At 42.7% G+C, this 13,240-nt stretch overlaps 1 protein-coding gene across 1 annotated transcript in view; it reads left to right on the forward strand.

Annotated features, from left to right (window-relative positions):
* The first annotated feature begins 144 nt into the window (after positions 1-144).
* VPS37A (VPS37A subunit of ESCRT-I) overlaps positions 145-13,240 on the forward strand; it is a 28,719-nt gene continuing 15,623 nt past the window's right edge. Inside the window, exon 1 of the mRNA XM_049772371.1 lies at positions 145-348. Coding sequence (XP_049628328.1) covers positions 224-348 — 125 coding nt within the window. The 5' untranslated portion in view covers positions 145-223. The remainder of the gene's footprint in view (positions 349-13,240) is intronic.

A 13,240-nucleotide genomic window follows, 5' to 3' on the forward strand; every position in this document is an offset into this window, starting at 1 on the left:
GGCAGCGGGAGGAGGACGAGCTGGCCGGACAGCTTGTGCGTGCCAGACCCCGCAGCCCGCCCGGCTCAAAGCACGCGCGGCCCTGCTTTCTCCAGCCCCAGCCCTAGGAAGAAGGCCGGGCTCGACTCAGGGCATTGGGAGAAGCAGCAGGCCGGCCCGGCCCCCTCTCCCCGGCTCGAGCCTGCTGTCAGAGGGCCCCGATCGGCCCCGGGCCCCCAGGAGGATGAGCTGGCTCTTCCCCCTCGGCAAGAGCGCCGCCTCCTCCGCAGCCGGGGCCCCCGCCGGCCTCACCAGCCTCCAGCAGCAGAAGCAGCGCCTCATCGAGTCCCTGCGGAGCGCCCACGCCAGGTGACGGGCGGGCCGGGGGAGGGGAGAAGGCGCCGGCGGGGCTCACCGGGCATCCGAGCGGCACCTCGGGCCGAGCCCCCCTTCTGGGGGGATCCCAGAGAAGCGCTTCCCCCCTTTCGGGGGGCCCGGGTAGGACGTTCCTGCCGCTCTGTGTGTGTCTCTCTCCCTCTCTCTGTCGGTCTGTCTCTGTCTCTCCTCTCTGTCTCTGTCTCTCTCCTCTCTGTCTCTCTGTCTCTCCCCCCTCTCCAACTCTCTCCTCTCTTCTCTTTCCTCTCGCCCCAAGCGCTTCCGACTGGGGAGACTCTCTGAGTCTCTTGAGTTCTCCCGCTCCCCACCTTCCTTGCCTGCTTCTCTCGTTGGCCTCACTGTGAACCAAACAGTGAACCACTGCAATCAGTGGTCAACCCTAGTCTCCTCGGATATCTCAGAGTGGAATCTGGTTTTCCAAGATCCGTTGCGACATCCGAGTCAGGAAAACAAAGTTTTCCTCCTTGAGTCTTGGCACTGCGAATTCAATCCTCTTACTTCATCACCAGGACTTAATTCCGATTGAATCCTCTTCTCCATCTGCCAACTTTCGCACGTCTTACTTTTAGGACCATCCGATTGCTCACACTCAGCATTTGTTTTATAGTCGTTTTCCCGAGGGTCCCTAATCCCCAACAACAAGATTTTAATTAAAACACACTTCCTGTGACAGGAACGGTGGCACAAACAGTAGGGAGTCTGCCTTGCTTCATAACATTTTTAGAAAGTTTTGAGATAATTGATTTACTCCGATTACACTAATGGTTGTGGGTATTTTATGTAAATAATCACACACACCCCTGCAATAGCTATTAATGTAGCATATTCTTTAAAAAATTCATTGCAATGGGGCCGGAGAGATAGCATGGAGGTAAGGCGTTTGCCTTTCATGCAGGAGGTCATCGGTTCGAATCCCGGTGTCCCATATGGTCCCCCGTGCCTGCCAGGAGCAATTTCTGAGCCTGGAGCTAGGAATAACCCTTGAGCACTGCCGGGTGTGACCCAAAAACCAAAAAAAAAAAAAAAAAAAATGACTTACATATATTTTTGGGGCCGGGAAGGTGGCGCTAGAGGTAAGGTGTCTGCCTTGCAAGCGCTAGCGTAGGACGGACCGCGGTTCGATCCCCCGGTGTCCCATATGGTCCCCCCAAGCCAGGGACAATGTCTGAGCGCATAGCCAGGAGTAACCCCTGAGCATCAAAACGGGTGTGGCCCAAAAAAAAATTCATTGCAAAATCAGTTTTTCAAATTAATTTTTATTTTTAATTATGAGAACAATGATGGAAAGAGGACAAGGTAAAGTTACAGTGAAAGGATAATCGCCCATAAACAGAGTTCTCAAAAAGAAATCCCCTTGCTGACGCCTAAATATTGACCTTACAGTCAAAGAACATTAAGAAAAATAAGGCAGGGCCGGGCGGTGGCGCTAAAGGTAAGGTGCCTGCCTTGCCTGCGCTAGCCTTGGACGGACCGCGGTTCGATCCCCCGGTGTCCCATATGGTCCCCCAAGCCAGGAGCGACTTCTGAGCACATAGCCAGGAGTAACCCCTGAGCATTACCGGGTGTGGCCCAAAAAAAAAGAAAAATAAGGCAGAACCCATGTACAATTACTTTGTCCACAAGTCCCCAGATTGTAGTACATTATAACATTTCTTAGCAGTACACAAAGCAACCTAAAAAAGCCATGAGATTTATGGCAAAATCAGTTTGACTAACATGAATCTATTGGTAATCAAACTTTATATGTTTACTGATTCTTTATCTCTGATTTGCTTGTTCAGAATCTCTGAGGATGGAGAAAATACTAGGATGTCCAGAGGGAAGACTACTGCTCTGTTACTTAATTTAATGGTGGCTTTGTTATTGGAAAACTTAAGTTCCCCAGCTGCTTACAAGTCATCCATTTTCAAAACCGTGTTTTGTAATTTAAAATCTAATGGAGTTAAGTAACTCAAAACAAATTTAAAAGTTTGTCCTTTAGGGCCAAAGTGGTGGTGCAAGCGATAAGGCATCTGCCTTGCTTGCGCTAGCCTAGGATGGACCACAGTTCGATCTCCCTGTGTCCCATATTGTCTCCCAAGCCAGGAGCGATTTCTGAGCGCATAACCAGGAGTAATTACCCCTGAGCGTCACCGGGTGTGGCCTAAAAACCAAAAAAAAAAAAAAAAGTTTGTCCCTTAAAAATGTGGCAGCACACATACATACCCCCATCTATTTCCAGTTCCTGAGCACAGAGTAATTCCAGAGCACAGAGCCAGGAGTAAACCCTGAGCACTTCTGGTTTAGCCAATAAAAACAAACATAAAGATGGCGCCTCCCTGAGCTACTGCTTTAGCCAGAGTACCTTTAAGAGCCTTTGGAGTTAATTGGTTCTAAGCCTTTATTACATTCCACTCAGTGTTAGCAAGTTTTTATTTTTAAGTTGGAATTGAAACTTAGAACTATGTCAAGGCCAAACGTTGCTAAAGTTGGTAAATAAGGAATATGATTGTGAAGTCTTTTTATAGCAGCTAAATAAGGTGAAAGAGGAATTATCTAAGGAACTTGCTTAAGAGGATCAGTAAATACCTTGAGTCAAACAGAAAGCCTCCATCTTATTTTTTGAACTAGGAATTGTGTGCACATAATGGCATACGTGATACTTAAATATATTGTCATGTTGCAGACATACAACTTAAGTACATTTTTTTTAACTTAAGTACATTTTAATTGAAGTAACATCGCATAATAACATTACCTACATTTTAGGTGTACATCATTTAAAATCATTGCATATGTACTACATTTAATTCACCATTAAAAAAAAATTCAGTTCTAGGGGCCAGAGAGATAGCATGGAGGTAGGGCATTTGCCTTGCCTGCAGAAGGACAGTGGTTTGAATCCCGGCATCCCATTTGGTCCCCCAAGCCTGCCAGGGGTGATTTCTGAGTGCAGAGCCAGGAGTGGCCCCTGAGCGCTGCTGGGTGTGACCCCAAAACAAAAAATAATAAATAAATAAATTCAGTTCTATGCTTCATTATACGATTGCCTCCTTTTTATCTGGTTTTGGTAACCACTAATTAACTCTATAGTATAAAAGTCAATTATATATTTATCCATTGGTTTTCATTTGAGATTTTATCTTGCAGTAAGATTTTACGTGTATAAACTATATATGGACAGTTCTAGAAATGATTAAGTTGTGTAGTTTTTTTTTTGTTGTTGTTGATGTTGTTTTTTTTTTAAAGAAAAATAACAGAGAAGTTCACTGCGATGATATTCCTTGCACACAGCCAACCCAGGTTTCATCCCTGGCATCCAATATTGTGCCCCTGCCTGCTCCAAATTTGCCAGAGTAAACCCTGAGGACAGACAGATGTGGCCTGAAAACTAAAAGAAACAAACTTTATAGAGCCAGAGAGATAAGCACAGCTTGTCGAGCATTTGCCTTGCACATGGCCTACCCTGGACTGACCCGAGTTTGATCCCCAGCACCTCATAAGGTTCATTCAAGCCTGCCAGGAGCAATTTCTGAGTGCAGAGCCAGGAGTAACCCCTGAGTGCAGCTTTGTGTGCCCCCCCCCCAAAAAAAAAAAAAAAAAGAAAAAAATTTTATAGAAGGGACTGGAGAGATAGTACAGTTGGTAGGGCATTTGCTTTATATGCAGTTGACCCAGTTTTGATCCCCAGCATACTATATGGTCCCCTAAGCACAGCCCCCCCCCCCCCCAAATAAAAACTTTATAGAAAAACTTGTGGTTAAATTTTCTGTTTTAATTCATGGTATCACACTTTTGTTTTTGTTTTGGCCATATCCTGAGACACTAGGGATTACTAAGAAATGACTCCTGGCAGTTTTGGGGGGCCATTTGGGATGCTAGATATCAAACCTGGGTCAACCAAGTGCAAGGCAAATGCTTTACTCACTGTGCTGTCACTCCAACTCCTGTGATAACATTTTTAAGTAGTTGGTTAAAATTACATATTTTTGCAGTATTAGGCAATATATTGCTCCAGCAACCAAAATCAGTTGTACAACTTATATTTAGGGCATTTTGTTTTTTGTAGATAGATGGTGGGATTCAGATATTGCATTCAGAATGTAAAAGTTGAATATTTCAAATGGTATTTTAATGAATTATATAATTTTTTTAAATAAATGGACTATGGGCTCAAGAGAGTACAATGGGTAGATTATTTGCCTTGCACATAGCCTACCTGGCTTTGATCTCTAATATTCCATATCGTTCCCTGAGTTCTTTCAGAAGTGATTTCTGAGTGAAGAGGAGTAACCACTGAGCATCACTGGGTATGCCCAAACACAGAGCAAAAACACTTTTTCTGAATTAAGGATACCAGTATGCTTTTTGTGTACTACCCATCACCTAATGTTCCATAGTCAATCCATTTCCCAAGAATAAGTCCTAATAGTAAAAGTATCCACTACCTTTTCTTCTGTCCTCAATAAACTTTTTCTAACTTCTTATAATTAAACCTTTTTCTGTTTGAGAAAAGAATGCTTAATTGCCTTACTGTAATAAATGAAAGCTCCTGGGGCCGGGAAGGTGGCGCTAGAGGTAAGGTGTCTACCTTGCAAGCGCTAACCAAGGAAGGACCACGGTTCGATCCCCCGGTGTCCCATATGGTCCCCCCAAGCCAGGGGCGATTTCTGAGCACACAGCCAGGAGTAACCCCTGAGCGTCAAACGGGTGTGGCCCAAAAACCAAAAAAAAAAAAAAAATAAATAAATGAAAGCTCCTCTTAAGTAATTTATTACAAGGCCGGAGAGATAGCATGGAGGTGGGGCATTTGCCTTGCATGCAGAAGGATGGCGATTCAAATCCCGGCATCCCATATGGTCCCCCAAGCCTGCCAGGAGCGATTTTTGAGTGTAGAGCCAGGAGTAACTGAGTGCTGCCGGGTGTGACCCAAAAAACAAAATAATAATAATAATTTGTTACCTTTTATATCTTCCTAAGGTCTTTTAAAGATTGAATTTAATATGTCTTACTGATATTTTGGATCAAATGGGAAACTGCCATTGAGGAACCCACCCTGTGGGTGGAACCCACAAAAAGTGTTTAATAATCAAGTGTCTCTACTTTGGAAATGGAAACCAAAATCTTGGTTCAAGTAATGTGTTCCATCTCCTGAATAAGACATTACAATATTTACCAATTAAGTTACCCTGACTTTTTGCACATAATGGAACTGTTTCTCTTTATTCTACTTTCTAAAAATCTCATTCTAGTAAGCACTGTTGGTTTCTTCACCTATTTCTTTCTTTTTTTTTTTTTTTTTTTTTGGTTTTTGGGCCACACCCGGTGACGCTCAGGGGTTACTCCTGGCTATGCGCTCAGAAGTCGCTCCTGGCTTGGGTGACCATATGGGACGCCGGGGGATCGAACCGCGGTCCGTCCTAGGCTAGCGCAGGCAAGGCAGGCACCTTACCTCCAGCGCCACCGCCCGGCCCCTTCTTCACCTATTTCTTCTGATTTCTTGGAATAAAACTTATTTTTAGTTCCAGTCTACAGTTACATAACAGAAGCTGTGCTCTTTCGACTTCTACAAAGTATTAATGATTATTTATTCTGTTGAGGAATAATAACTAGCAGGAAGTCTCACTCTTCTAGTTATTGTAAAAGTATGACTTTTGATCTAGTCTTGATCATGAGGATTGAAGAATAATTCTGGGAAACTGGTCATAACATCCAATTGATAATATAGATGACTTCAAGAAAATTCTTTCGTGTTTTGGATATTGTGTAACATAGGACATTTTGATCGTTTTCAACCATGAAGGAACACTGATTGACTACTGATAGCAACAGAATGGAAAGTTGAAAGCCTGTGAGGGGCTGGAGAGATACAACAGTGGTTAGTGCACTTACTTGCATGCAGCTGACTGGTTTAATCTCTAGCACCCCATATGGTCCCCTGAGTCCTGTCGAATGGATCCCTGAGTGCACAGCCAAGAATAAACATTGTACACCATTTTGTCACCTCACCCCAAAACCTAAAAAGACCAAAAATGGGACCAGAGTGATAGTACAGTGGATAGGAGACTTACTTGCTCGGAAATTCTTTAGTGCAGAACCAGAAGCCCTGTGCACAGCTGATATGTGTGAGAGGGGAATTAGGGAGAGAGGAGAGTAGCCTAAATTAGGGATGCATGTTCCATATGTGTTCTACCATTGAACTGCATTCTTGACCCAGAACTGGTGGTGGTGGGTTTTTTGGTTTTGTTTTGGGGCCACATCTGGTGGCACTCAGGGGTTACTTCTGGCTCTGCTCTCAGAAATCGCTCCTGACTCTGGGAACAATATGGGATGGCAGAGATTGAACCTGCATCTGTTCTGGGTCAGCCACATGCAAGGCAAACACCGACCCTCTGTGCTACCACTCCGGCTCCTGGTGGTGGTCTTAACTGTTAACATTCTTCATTCAATAGTTCTTCCGATTTCTCCAGTTACATTAAGGTCACTTAGTTCTAAAACAATAACTTAGAATTATATTGTGGCTACTAATTATTATAATTATAATTATCTATATTTGTATATATTATAATTAACTAAAATAAAAGTTACACAAAAATCATTTGTCTTTTACTTTGTAAAAGATTCCTATGATTAAGTTCTGATTTTAGCATGATACTAGTGGTATTGTTTCAATTTTATATTGAGTACATCTGATTTAGAGGCGAGAGGGTAGCACAGCAGATAGGGGATTTGCTTTGTACACAGGTGACCTGGGTTCAATCCCCAGCATCTCATGTGGTCCCCTGAGCCTTTTAGGAGTAATTTTTGAACGTAGAACCAGGAATAACTCCTGAGCACTGCAGGGTATGCCCACCACCACCCCCCAATCTATCTAATTTGGTGTTTATCAGAATTGTTTATATCTTTTGGGTTTTGTTTTGGCTTGGTTTAGTTATGAGGACACACCCAGTGGTGTGACCCATATAGGATGCAGGGGTCAAATCCAGGTCACCTACCTCCCTACTGTGCTCCAACCCCAGATTTGTTATTTGTGTTTTTTTACTTTGGTATAACTAATGAAAGAGTCACTGGACCAGAAGTCAGGAGATAACTAGCTGTGCAAACTTAACCTAATAATCTTCAGAATCCCTGAAGTGAGAGAACTGACCTTCCGATATACTGCCCTATTCAACTGTGAAATGCTGTTGATTCCTGTTTCCTGGGACTGAGTCCCCTTGAAATAAAAGGTAAAATGAGGGGCCAGGCGGTGGCACTAAAGGTAAGGTGTCTGCCTTGCCAGCACTAGCCTAGGACGGACCGCGGTTCGATCCCCCGGTGTCCCATATGGTCCCCCAAGCCAGGAGCGACTTCTGAGCGCATAGCCAGGAGTAACCCCTGAGCGTCACCGGGTGTGGCCCAAAAACCAAAAAAAAAAAAAAAAAAAAAAAAAAAAAGGTAAAATGAACAAGAGTAACATGAAAGGAAACAAGGAAACAATTACTAACCTTAGTAAAAGAAGATTTAGGTGAATGGAAGCTTTGTAGTAAAGCTTCCTTCCAGTTCTTTCTCTAATGTTAGTTGTAGCACCTCTTGGCAAGTTACTTAGTTTTTCTGGGTCTCCATTTACTACTTCTAAACATCAGCAGTCATGATTCCTTTATGCAGGATACTGATACTTAATATCTATAAACATTTGGAAGAATAGGTGATATACACTGATGATATGCCACATTACAATCTTTCTCTCCACTGCAAAGAATTAAAGTCCCTAAATCATTGCCCCTTAGCCTATATGAATTTAAACCAGCTTATTGTTACTCCCTACATTTCATTTATCTCCGACTCTGACTTTCCATTGAGTGGCCTGACTTTTCACAAACGTATCAATTTTGAGAGTTTTTTTTTGTTTTGTTTTGTTTTGTTTTGGGGGGGGCCACACCCGGCGTTGTTCAGGGTGATGAGCAAATAATGGAGATGACTTGACCATATGGGACACTGAGGGGATCGAACTGTGGTCTGTCCTAGGTTAGTGCATGCAAGGCAAATGCCCTACAGCTTGCGCCACTGCTCCAGCGCTGGAGATGACTTGGGAGTTCATAGATCTTATACATCAGATAGGAGGGGAATGTGGCTGGATTTTACCAGCAACGAAAAAATATCTGCCTTTGTCATTTTTTTTTTTAAAGATGCTCCTGCCGGGTGTGGTGGCGCGCGCCTGTAGTCCCAGCTACTCGGGAGGCTGAGGCTGGAGGATCGCTTGAGTCCAGGAGTTCTGGGCTGCAGTGTGCTATGCTGATCGGGTGTCCGCACTAAGTTTGGCATCATTATGGTGACCCCCCGGGAGTGCCTGTGAATAGCCACTGTACTCCAGCCTGGGCAACATAGCGAGACCCTGTCTCTTTAAAAAAAAAAAAAAAGAAGATGCTCCTAAAGGGCAAGTTAACTAGAGATATCTCTCAGCTTTTACCTTTGGGAAAAAACGTTTTTTGAAAGAGGCTAGAAACTAAACCAGGAACCCACACATGAAGTATGCATTCCATAGGCAAAGTCCATATCCAGCCAGAAAAAATCTCTTAAAAGGCAACTAGCATTACTGTATCACGTACTCTGCAGCAGTTAATTTTTTATATTTTGGTTTTTGAGTCACACCCAGCAGTGCTCAGGGGTTACTCTTGGCTCTACACTCAGAAATTGCTCCTGGCAGGCTCAGGGGACCATATGGGATGCCGGGATTCGAACTGCCATACTTCTGCATGCAAGACAAACACCCCACCTCCATGCTATCTCTCCAGCCCATGCAGTAGTTAATTTTTAACTACAGATTATAAACTGACTAAAGAACTGAGCCTATCAGGAGCAATCCCTGAGCGACACTGAGTATGGCCTCCTAAAAAAAAAAATTAAATGAAGACGGAACAGTCTAATACTCTACTTAGATCAAAGAAATCATTGCTCTATGGGGAATGTGATCAGTTTTTTTTTTTAAGTTGAAAAAAGCACGGGCAAAATAGGAATCTGTATCGGCTACTCAATTCTGTTGTGAACTTAAAACTACTAGATAAATTTAAAAAGCTGAAAATTTGGGGACTAGGGATGTAGTTATAGTGGGTTTGATTCCATGATAACCTGCTAGGCCTTAGAAATAAAGAACAGTCTTACAAGAATTTTTTTAAAATTAACAAATACAATAGAATTAAAAATCTCAAATCAAAATACTGGGAATAAATACATTTTAAAATATTTAATTTTGGTAGGTTAAAATAATACACATATTTTCATTAATTTGTTTCACTCATTGTGCTTCATGTTTTTGTGAATCCTTAGGAGGTGACAGAAATATACAGAAACAGATTTATGGAATTTAGCCTTACTCAGAAAACAGGAGTTGTAGGGAGAGTCTTAAAATCTGAGGAACTATAGGAAATTACATATTTTCTGGCATATAGATGACTGGGCGTATAAGATGACCCCCTACTTTTCCTGTTAAAAATATAGTTTGGGGGTCCGGAGAGATAGCATGGAGGTAAGGCATTTGCCTTTCATGCAGAAGGTCATTGGTTCGAATCCCGGCATCCCATATGGTCCCCCGTGCCTGCTAGGAGCAATTTCTGAACATGGAGCCAGGAGTAATCCCTGAACACTGCCGGGTGTGACCAAAAAACCACAAAAAAAAATAAAATAAATAAAAATAAATAAATAAATAATATAAAATATAAAATATATAATATTTATATTATATATATTATATATAATATATAATATATATTATATAAAAAATAAAAAATATAGTTTGGTTGGGGGCCGGTGAGGTGGCACTAGAGGTAAGGTGCCTTGCAAGCACTAGCCAAGGAAGGACCTCGGTTCGATCCCCCTGGCATCCCATATGGTCCCCCCAAGCCAGGGGCAATTTCTGAGCTCTTAGCCTGGAGTAACTTCTGAGCATCAAACGGGTGTGGCCCAAAAAATTATATATAGTTTGGGCATATTTACCGTATAAGATTACCTCTCTTTTAATGCACACCAAATGAAAATTAAAAAAACATAAAAGAGTAGGACCCTCAAAGGTTAACAGTATATGCTTAAGAAAGCTATATTTTGGAGTGCCAACAATCATTTTACATTTGTCATTTGTAGTGAGTTACTGATTTTTTACTTGTGATGTACATTGAGAGCAGGGAGAGGGCTCCACCAAGAGAGCTGGCTGAAGTGCAGTGATTAATAGGACAGCTAGAGGGAGACAGAGCGCATCCTCTGTGTCCCATAAAAGCTGAACACAGGAAGGACAGAGCACCAAAAAGCCACATACCCGGCGGCTGGATGAGATGCGATTGGTAAAGATGAACCAGGACAAGCAGAGGACTGAGTGATGATGCTGGCAGCTGGATGGGATTGGCAGTAAATGGGGTGGATCACTCATCCCTAAAGCTGGAATAAGTTTCAGCATGCCGTATACCAGCATATAAGACGACCCCCTACTTTTAAGTTTTTCATGGGTTAAAAATTCGTCTTATACGCCAGAAAATATGGTAAATGAACATTTTTAGTCAGAGGGAGTCAACTTCAAATGGAGAACATGCTTTGCTCACCAAAATTCTAGATTAGATTCCTGACACCCAGGAAAACAGCAAAGGGTAGTTCCTGGTCTCAAAACAAAAAGTCATAGGGTAGAGAACTGCACAATAGTTACAAGACTGAAGTCTTGGGTGATCAGCAAGAACAATGTATCCAGAAACTTATAGGTAGAATAAGTACATTCAAAACTAACCTTAAAACACTAAGGAGACTGACACTATTGTTTTAAGATACAAAAATTAAGTAACTGCCATTAAAGTAACCTACTTCAATTTTCTTGTATTGTTTAAAAACTCTCAAAAATGGGCCCGGAGAGATAGCACAGCAGCGGTTGCCTTACGGCCGGTCCAGGACCAAAGGTGGTTGGTTCGAATCCCGGTGTCCCATATGGTCCCCCGTGCCTGCCAGGAGCTATTTCTGAGCAGACAGACAGCTCATCTCTATAATATATAAGTATAGGTATTTTTCTATATCTTAAGGATTTCAATCCTTATTTTGGAAACAACTACAGTATTAGAATTTGTAAGAAATACACGTATTTGGTTGCTATTTTGATTTTGGAGTCATACTCAGAGGTGCTTAGGAGCTACTCATCACATTGTGCTCAAGGATCACACCTGATGGTGCTTTGCAGGTCATATGGAGGTGCAGCTGCTAGCAAGGCAAACACATTAGCCCTATATCAGTGGTGGGCAACCTATTTTTTCACTGAGCCAAATCTCACCAAAACCACGAAAGAAATTTATTTCGAGACCACACACGGCACGCACTGACAGGGACTAGGAGCAGAGTCCTGATTCCTGGAGCGGCCACCCTGCACACAGAAGAGCCGCATTAAAAAGTGTAAAGAGGGGCCAGAGAGATAGCAGAGTGGTGTTTGCCTTGCAAGCAGTGGATCCAGGACCTAAGGTGGTTGGTTCGAATTCCGGCGTTCCACATGGTCCCCCGTGCCTGCTAGGAGCTATTTCTGAGCAGATAACTAGGAGTAACCCCTGAGCACTGCCGGGTGTGGCCCAACCCCCCACCCCCAAAGTGTAAAGAGCCGCATGTGGCTCTCGAGCCCTGGCTTGCCAACCACTGCCCTATACTATCACCAGCCTGGAGATATGTTATTTGATTTTCGTCTATATTTCTTGGCTCACAGTCTTCCAAATGCTTGAAATTTTTTAAGTGTTGAGAGCTTCTTGAGTTAGTGTATACATGAAGATTAATGGACAATGGTGTACCTAGAGAGGACAAAAGCATTCCATGGCTTTTTCTCACACTTTGCCTTATGCATCTTCATCTTTTCTATCAAAGAGTTCCTGAGTTAGTCATTGGTGATCTAGTGCAGTGCTGGCTATATGAAGTCCTTTAGATCCCCAGTAGAGTCTAAGAGGGCCATAGATGAAAATCACATAAGTGGAGGCACCACACTAAATGACTTAACACTCCAGCCTCTGATTCAGAAGCACTTTACCTTTGCAGAAGTGTAGGGTCATTTTGATAGACTTATTTCTATGTAATCTCATAGATTCTGGATATATTTTGATAAATACCTGGGAAAATAATTTAAGAATATTTACTATAGGGCTGGAGCAATAGCACAGCAGGAGGGCATTTGGCTGACATGTGGTCAACCCGGAACAGACTGGCATTTGTCTTACATGTGGCCAACACAGAACGGATCTGGATTTGATCCCTGGCATCCCATATGGTCCCAAGCCTGCCAGGAGCAATTTCTGACCGCAGAGCCATATGTAACCCCTGAGTGCAGCTGGGTATGGCCCAAAAACAACAGCAACAAAAAGTAACGAAAACAAAAAAAGAATATTTACTATATCTCTGGCAGTCCAGAGATAAAATACAAAGTTTAAGGCAATTGCCTTGTATGAGAGTTCATTCTCCAGCTACACATGATCTTCCAGCACATAGTCATTTCATTAGTTATAGGATGATGTCTTTCAAACCTTATCCCTAGGGACAACTTTTTATTAAAATAGTCGAAGTCAGGGGCTGAGTGATAGCACAGCAGCAAGACGTTTGCCTTGCACACAGCCGATCCAGGGCAGGTGGTTCAAATCCTGGCATCCCATATGGTCCCTCGTGACTGCCAGGAGCGATTTCTGAGTATAGAGCCAGTAGTAATCCCTGAGCATCACTGGGTGTGGCCCAAAAACAAAAACATAAACCAAAAAAATTAAATAGTGAAAGTCATAATATTGAAGTTTCTATGTCTTCTTAACTTTTTCTTGTTGTATATTTAAAGGATCATAGTTCAGTTTTAGATATAGGATGCTCTAGCATCAACCAACCTTTTCTTTTCAGTGATGACTTTCTTTAGTGGAATGTTGGA

Source organism: Suncus etruscus, chromosome 4, assembly GCF_024139225.1.
Source record: "Suncus etruscus isolate mSunEtr1 chromosome 4, mSunEtr1.pri.cur, whole genome shotgun sequence".
NCBI lineage: Eukaryota > Metazoa > Chordata > Mammalia > Eulipotyphla > Soricidae > Suncus > Suncus etruscus.